The 8,115-nt window shown below is 42.6% G+C and overlaps 1 protein-coding gene across 1 annotated transcript; it reads right to left on the minus strand.

Annotated features, from left to right (window-relative positions):
• Positions 1–1,679: 1,679 nt before the first annotated feature.
• LOC121688180 (carbonic anhydrase 1-like) lies at positions 1,680–8,115 on the minus strand. Its single transcript, XM_042067615.1, has 7 exons — positions 7,952–8,115; positions 7,447–7,644; positions 5,772–5,890; positions 5,315–5,407; positions 5,095–5,157; positions 4,822–4,977; positions 1,680–3,552 (listed from the first exon to the last, which is right to left on the minus strand). The coding sequence occupies exons 1-7, from the start codon at positions 7,983–7,985 to the stop codon at positions 3,433–3,435; spliced, it is 783 nt and encodes a 260-aa protein (XP_041923549.1). The 5' UTR covers positions 7,986–8,115; the 3' UTR covers positions 1,680–3,432.

The raw sequence follows: 8,115 nt of genomic DNA on the forward strand, positions 1-8,115 counted from the left end.
ACACACACACATGCCTGAGTCACTGGACTGCTGAGAAGAGAGATGAAACCAATTCTTACTAAGGTTAGATTGGGTAAGATGAGAGAAATGTTGCAACCACATTACACTAAAAATCAGCGATATTTCCATTGGAACTGTCGTTATTTTATTTAGAAATATGCCGACACTATCTTGAAAGTGAATGCCCACACATGAAGGAAGGTAATGGGAAAAAAGTCTTGCTTCCCTCTTTGCTTCTACAGTATGTTCAGCATGGCCTGTCTCTTTGTTGCCGTAAACAACAGGATGTAGACGTTAGCAAAGACTGGACCAGGAAGAAACACCTTCCTCTATGTGTGTCGGGGTGTAGAAGTCATTTAGTTAATGTTTTGTTGATAAATTGGGTCTAAAATAATTATAAAGCATTGTTATTGGTGAAAGGTTGTTTTATTAGCATAATTGTTCAAAATTAATTCCATAAAGATTTTATTTTTTTGATAATAACTAAATCTTTATCATGGAGACGTGAAATGTACCCCAAATTATAAAATGTATTATAGAATGATCCATATATATATATATACAGTTGAAACCAGAAGTTTACATACCCTTAGCATACAAGCTGACTAACAAGAGGAATAAAAAATCATCTTTTGGAAATTGATCTTAATACCTTAATTTCTTAATTAAAATAGCCCACATCATATAAAATAATGGAAATAAAACCATGCCAATCTCTAGGTATGTTGAAGGGTATGCGATGATGTGGGGCTTTTTTAATTCTAAAGGCCAAGAGAACTTTATCAGGATGCATAGTATCTTGGATTCATGAAATAACTGGCCTAAAAATCTGCCTGCCTCTATGGGAATTTAATGTAGGGGTATGTATTATGAGCACCTGCATTTTAAGGAAGAACATTTATTTATTTATTTATGATACATTATTTATTCACAAAGAAAATTGGTGTCCTTAAAGGTTGGATTTTTCAATTTCCAAAAGTTGATTTTTTTATTCCTCTTTTTAGTCAACTTAAACATGTGTATGGGTATGTAAACTTCTGGTTTCAACTGTATATAAAGTGAGGATGACATTAGCTGCTGAAGCCTGCTTTGCAATCTCCCAGGTCTGAGGTGTTCTATTAACTGTAGATCTAGACATTCTGTTTTTACTCATATATTTGGACAGTTTGTTGGCTTAGGGGCCCACTCATTTGATATCTTGATCAAATGTGGCTGTACATGTTAAGATGCTCTTATCGCTCACTCTTCAGAAAGGGGAAGTGTTTGTGTGTGTGTGTGTGTGTGTCTGTCTGTGCGTGGACGGTGTGTGCGTCAAGGGTGCTGTGGGTAGATTTGTTTTCTGGTGGTCATGTGATGCAGCATGCCTTTAGTGCTTAACGAGTTAACAAGTTATGGCATATGTTCAGGTCATGAGACCTCCTTGCCATGGATTTGAGTTAAACATGTCAAAGACAATACGGCAACTTTCCCTTTAAGGTCTTACACGTGCATACTGCATCATGTGTATGAACATCATGTCAAAGGTTAGTCAGGAGATTGTAACATACATACTACATACATGTACATGGTTAAATTTACTTCAGGGTTGTATAAACATGACAAGAATTACTGAGTAGCTCTCTTTCCTGCCCCCTTTTATGAGGTTGTAGGTCAATGGAAGTAGAACACCAACTCCAGCATAGTCGTAAAATATCTTTATTGAAAACCTCCTCTTTCCAAAACAAGCAGACAGCATGATGTACTCAGTGCAAGTCGAAATTCATGATCGGGCACAAACTAAGACATTCTGACAGACACAGAGCAACATATGATCTTCACTTCATTTTCTTAGACGTTCTGCGCAGACTTCTGGTCCCAAAGGCTAACATGAGACTCTGAGGTTCTAAGGACCTGGCGCTCCTGTTAAGATGATCAAGCTTATCTTTTGGCAGGTTTACCACGACCTTCACGTTAATGTAGTGCTGGGCTAACACTAGCCACATTGCAACTGCACAAAGCAGGGGTTACAACACAAGGATGGATTTTACCCCCACAGGGAGGAACACAAGAACCCAATTCATAACAACACCCAATAACATTCACTTTCAGTTGGAAAAAATACAATTTTTAGGAATCATGGAAAACAAAGAAATGCCATACATTTGTTAACATGAACTGTCTCTGTATTGTGAAGCCGCACAGACATCTATTGCACTTTGCTAGTCTGTAGCAATGATAAAAATCATAAAAACAAACAAGAAAGGGATTTGGAGATCGGAGGCACAAAGAGTATGAAGCTTTTCATATGATGAAATGCAGTACCAACTGATGAGGGGATTCTATGCACCACATGGTTCTGTGTGTGTTTGTGTGTGTATGTATGCACACACACACATGTGTGTGTGTGTGTGTGTGTGTGTGTGTGTGTGTTTGTCTGAGTACATGAGTGTACATGTGCAAGTGTGCGCATATGGATGTGTGCATGCCAAATGGGGATTTTTGCAAGTTTGCTTGGCCAAAACACCAGAGGTTTGCTAAGCTGTGGTGATCCTGAGGAGGGCAGTCAGAGATTACTACGCTGGCACCACGGGGGCAGGCTCACCCCCCCCCCCCTCCCCCACACCCTCCCAGATGGCCTGACAGCTAGCTTTTGCTCGGAGCGATGGTGCCCTGAGCTGGCACTGCGAGCAGACATGGCTGTCCTCTCGCATCGTGCTCAGCGAAAACATTCACGCCTCATTGTGCTTAGTAATTTTGCTTTTCAGCTTCATCGCCTCACTACATTTGTTTCCTTCCTCCTCCTCTTTGCTTGTTTGCTTTTACATACTTTAACTACAAAGGGTCTAAAGATCCACAACAATGAGATTAATAATAATATATTTTAATAATAATATTTAATAATATATTTTCTTAGCAAAAAGAGTGTACAAATAAAACACTTTTCAAATATTGGCACCAAAAATGCAGAATCCTAGTAAACCTGCCACAGTGGGACTTGAGGAATGCCACATGTCAAACTAGCGTCCTTCAAAGCACTCAGGCTGAGCAACACCACTGCCTGGACCAGATGGACACGTGGGAGAGGGGATGATGCCTCGGTCACGTTTGGTCACTAGGATCACCAGATCACTTGATGAGTATGATCCATGTCTGTGATCCATTTTTGCTTATTTTTCTTCTGATCTAGTTGTAGTGGTCAGCCAGAGTGGGTTCCGTTGGCAGGGCTAAGGGGATTACTGGTCAATGGAAGCACTGGAAGCACGGACAGGGTTCCTGTGCCCCGCGTCGCTCTTGAAGGAGGGTGGGGCACGCCAGCACAGCTCACTGTGGAGGACGGATAAATGCTTGGAGTTGGGAGGTGGGGTGGTGGTTGCAGGGGCTGTCGCAGGGGGTCAACTGGAGGACGGCTCCTTGGTTGGGGGAGGGGGGTGGAAAAGAGTGTGGGCGTCTGGCTTATTGGAAGGATGCGCGGACCTTGCGACCCTTCAGGGGCTGCGGGGGGCGGTAGTTGTCCACCATGCAGCAGGGGGCTTCTCCATCCCCAGAAAACATCAGGTTGCGGAACTTCTCCATCTGCACAGAGAGAGAGAGAGAGAGAGAGAGAGAGAGAGAGAGAGAGAGAGAGAGAGAGAGAGACAGAAGCAGAGTTCAGGAGGAAGGAGGAAGAAAAAGTGAGTAAAAGACAAAGACAAATACAGGATGTGAAAGAGGAGGTAGAAGAAATAATGTAAGAGATAAAGACGGAGAGGAAAAAAGAGATGTAAAGAAAGTCCATCAGCTGTTTAATCTGTTCCCTCATCTGCTTGGTCTTTCTGGCAAGAGGCCTTAAAGGCAACATGCAACATATACTACCCAGGAGAGTTTTTAGCCTGGTAGCCCGCTGAATCAGTTTCTAAGTATATGGTATCAGCTGACTACAGACGGCCTCTCCCTATTACAAAATTACAAGATGGAGGACCAACCAACAGACATACAGACTGATATACTCTCTGTCCTTTCCATGTCACTCAGCCTACAGCTTTTCAGCAGGCCACTAAGGGAGAGGAAATTAAAAATGGCCACCAGGGGTTTGAACACACACAGAGTATTAGCTTGGCTTGGCTTGTCTTGTCTTGGCTTGGCTTACCCCCCAGAGATGGCCAGGCTTCAGTCATGAAATAAACATTTGTTTGGGGAGTGTTAATTTTCACATGGCTGCAAGATAGCCATCGGGTCAGGGAGGTGAGGGGGAGGAGTGAGAGAGAGAAAGAGAGAGAGAGACAGACAGAGAGGGAGAACGCCTAGCTGACCTAGTGTACTGTAGTATCTCCAGTGTCAGTTACAAAGACAGAGCTTGGACTGCTAGGAAGGTGAAGGAGGGCCCTCAGGCATAATTACATCTCTACTAAATCTTGCTCCTACCTAAACCTCATCTGGGCTACATTTAGATGCACTAAATATAGACAGACATTCTTACTGACTGAAGTCTGTAGAAATTCAGAAAATGATAACCCATGGGGTATTTTAGGCCACATGAATACATTATCATGCAGACCCAATTTCCAAACCAAACATTTGCATATTCATGTGGGGAAGATTTTGTAGGAGTAAGGCGTTTAGGAATATCTTTTTCTGGGCCATAAATATTTTCATAGTTCTTGTTTTATTTGTTCTAGAAAGCCAAAGAAAACCCGTCCAAAACCACAGAGACAACATCCAGAAACCACAACCCAAAGAAATGTGCTCTGAACTAATTATTCATGCCACGTTAGGCGAGAATTTGCAAATCTGGAAAAAAGGTTGTAAAATGACACTGTATAGTGGCAGTGTCTAGCAATGAATTTCACAGTGCTTTCACTGTACCTGACCAGGGCTGACACTGATTGACTCCTTGCAGACAATCCAGGTGACACTCTCCAGCAGAGGAGGTGTGGTCAGGGAACCATCGTATGTCCAATAGTCCAGGGACCCTGGCAGGAGTATGGTGGGGTCAAAGTTTGCAAAGGAAGTCTGGGTGCTCTGCAGGAACAGACAGAAGCAACAGAGGTAAGAGCCATGTAGTTGCAGTGACTAACTCATGTCAGCTTTAACGTATCAGTGTTTATTTGTGTTCAAGGCAGTCATAGTCTGTCGTACCTTAGCTTTGATGCCATCAAAAGCATCAAGAAGCTTCTGAAGCTGAGGATTGTCAGCACCAATCTGGATAAAAAGTAAACCATAAATCAAAAGTTTAGCTCGCAGGGCACAGACAGAAAATGAACATGAGGCAAACGTGGCAAACGTGGCAAACACAGTGCAAACGTGGCCGGGAGGGGGCGGGGGGGGGGGGGGGGGGTGGATTCCCACCAGCACCAACCTGAAGGAAGACTCCGACCACAGCCAGCCCGTCGCTCTGGCTGGCAGCCTCTCCAAAGCTGGGATACTTGGTGTTCCAGTGGACCAGATGCAGCTGAGGCAAGAGCAGAGGGCAACGGGTTCAGACACAGCAGCTCTCCAGTTTTTGAACAATTTGTTTTCAGTGGCTTGGATGGACTACCACAAAAAGACTGAGACTAAATAGATTTTTCTGTGTGAGGTACAGACAGACAGTACAGCACACAACAGGCAAGAGGAATATGTGTATTTCTTTCAACTATTGAGCAAAGGAAATGTAACACGTCTTCAAGTGTTACACCTCGAGAAACGGAGATCTATGTGAAAACTCACCAGATTTCTCCTTTTAACACTTAGAAATGGATTATGGAGAAGTGCTTCTAATTCTGAGGTCAAGTGACTTCAAAGTATAAGACACTTCAAAGGGGGTTGTGCCATACCTCAGCGGGGTACTTGGTTCCGGCTACAGTGTGTTCAGAACCTTTGTCGTCGCTGGCCCCCCAGTGGAAGTGGAACTGCTTCAGTCTGTAAGTGCCGGAGATTGGGCCCCCGGTCAGAGCTGCCCATGCAGAGAGGAGCCGAGAGATGAAAGACAAACACAAGTACATATCAGTGACGCCGGTCGCAACCCCCTCTGACTCATGTCCTTTTGTTCCAGTTCTCATTTTACAAAAAGAAAAAACACAAACTCATGCACATACACATGCATGCTCACACACAGATGCACAAACAAGCACACACACGCACACACACACACACACACACACACACACACACACACACACACACACACACACACATACACATTCACAGGTACCACATAAAACCCACACACCTACATATTAGACAGTGCTCATTCATTAACAGACAAGCACTGTAAATAAAGCACAGTTATGGGCTCATTTTCATCTGTTGTCCCTTGCCTAATGTAGAATAAAACGAGATTACCTATCACTAAGGGTTAAAGGAGGTTTCTGGGGAGTGGGGAATTTACTAAGTGGAGTAAACGTAACATTGTATTTTTCTACCCAGTCTTGATATACTACTATGGCAGATCAACTCCGTTGCTTTTTGGGAAGACAGAAAAATAACGATTCACCCCCAATCCCTGACTCAGCCATAAGTAAGACCGGAGAGCATGTGTGTAACAGTGTTCTGCTGAATTTCTCATAATACTGATCCCACACTCACACCAATGCAGGCACACAAGCACCCTCTCTCCCCAAACAGCCAACCCCGTGCTTCTTTATGTTAGAGGTATACACAGCCCCTGTTACATAACAACTACAAGGTCAGAAAGATAAAGTGCCAGAGTTAAGATTGTATATGCTACCATAAGCGTTACATAACATTATTATGGCAACATATCATAAAAAAAAGTGTTATCATAACTTTCTGATTTTACAAAGCAGTATTTAGGCAATCTAAGCCGTATTATCTTTATAGATATATTGTCAGTTCTGTTTTTAATATTGTTTAGGAAAGGCAGCAGAATTATTTTCATTAATATTAAACCAGTGTAAACAATACATGTGTAATTTTTAGATAAATCACTGAACATAATCATGGAACGGAACTGTAGTGTTTCTAGTGTTTTGTTAAAGACCTTTGTGTTTCTATTTGATCATTAAACAAAGTAGTGGTCTGTTGTTGGAAAATTAATGTTTAACTCGTGCACTCAACCCACATGCCCAAATCGTGACCTTCGGGTTTTACGCAGTAACAGGAAAAGCTTACAGGTCAGTGTTTGTCGCATTAAATATTTTTTCATTATCACCGGTTTATGAATCGAGCAATTAGCGAAGACATTAGATTCTTCTTAAATACTTGTCAATTACATTTCTCTGGACTACTTACAGCTAAGTGGTAACATTTATACACCTGTTTTTCGACGGTTGTTTTTTCATGATCAGTCGGTTCAATTCTGCTGCACTAGCTTGTCGGATTGTCAGAATAACAACGGTTGCCACATTAATAAATGTGAATTGAATCATCACCTAATACATAGACTACGGATTTCTGAGATAATTTCTATGAAGAGATTAACAGTTGACATGGCGCTTTAATAAGGCGTCGAAGAGAAGGAAATAAAGAAAGGAAAGATTTTCCACAAACTTGAGCTATCAGTGTCGTCGGCGAAGGTGACTTGAACAGAATGGCCATTGTTGAGGATGTCGATGGAGGTGGAGGGATCGTACTTCAGTGTGAGCGCCTTCAGTGCGGCGTCAAACGCAGCCTCGCCAGGTACAATGTCAATGGGAGACTGGCGAGGTCCATTTGCGATCGGGAAGTTTTCACCCCATGTGTCGGGTCCTGCAATAGGAAAATGGAACAATTGGAGAAAGAGATGGCGATACCTATTTTGTGCAGACAACATGTCTATAAATCTCTCTCTATTAATATTGCTTAAAAAGAGAATATTTAAACAGAATGTGCCGATGCAATGTCACAGGACATCTTACAATGTCAAAATGACATTTAGGATTGCAGACAATTGGGCAACCATACCAGGATCATTCATTCAGTCATGACCATAGGTTTTTAATTCATTCTAAGACAGGCTCTACTCTAGGCTATTAAGATGCCTTTGAAGTGCCAGTGTAGCCCCACCGCTTCTCACCGTTGTCTGCTGCGTATCCCCATCCGTGAGACATTGTTACCAATTGAGCGTTTTCTCAATGTAATGCAGTAATCTCCTGAATTGCTTCAGCCTTGTGCGCGCACTAACAGTCTCCGTAAATAGATCGGCGAGGCTGGTTTATATAGGGTCCGGCTGGATGGTAT

The sequence above is a fragment of the Alosa sapidissima genome, chromosome 17 (assembly GCF_018492685.1).
Source record: "Alosa sapidissima isolate fAloSap1 chromosome 17, fAloSap1.pri, whole genome shotgun sequence".
Classification (NCBI taxonomy): Eukaryota; Metazoa; Chordata; class Actinopteri; order Clupeiformes; family Clupeidae; genus Alosa; species Alosa sapidissima.

Coding starts and splice junctions, on each gene's coding strand:
- LOC121688180 (XM_042067615.1), bottom strand. CDS start 7,985: ATGTCTCACGGATGGGGATACGCAGCAGACAACG. Junction 5,891..7,446: donor CGACGACACTGATAGCTCAA/GTTTGTGGAAAA, acceptor CTGCATGGGCAG/CTCTGACCGGGGGCCCAATC. Junction 5,158..5,314: donor TGGTCGGAGTCTTCCTTCAG/GTTGGTGCTGGT, acceptor CTTTTTATCCAG/ATTGGTGCTGACAATCCTCA.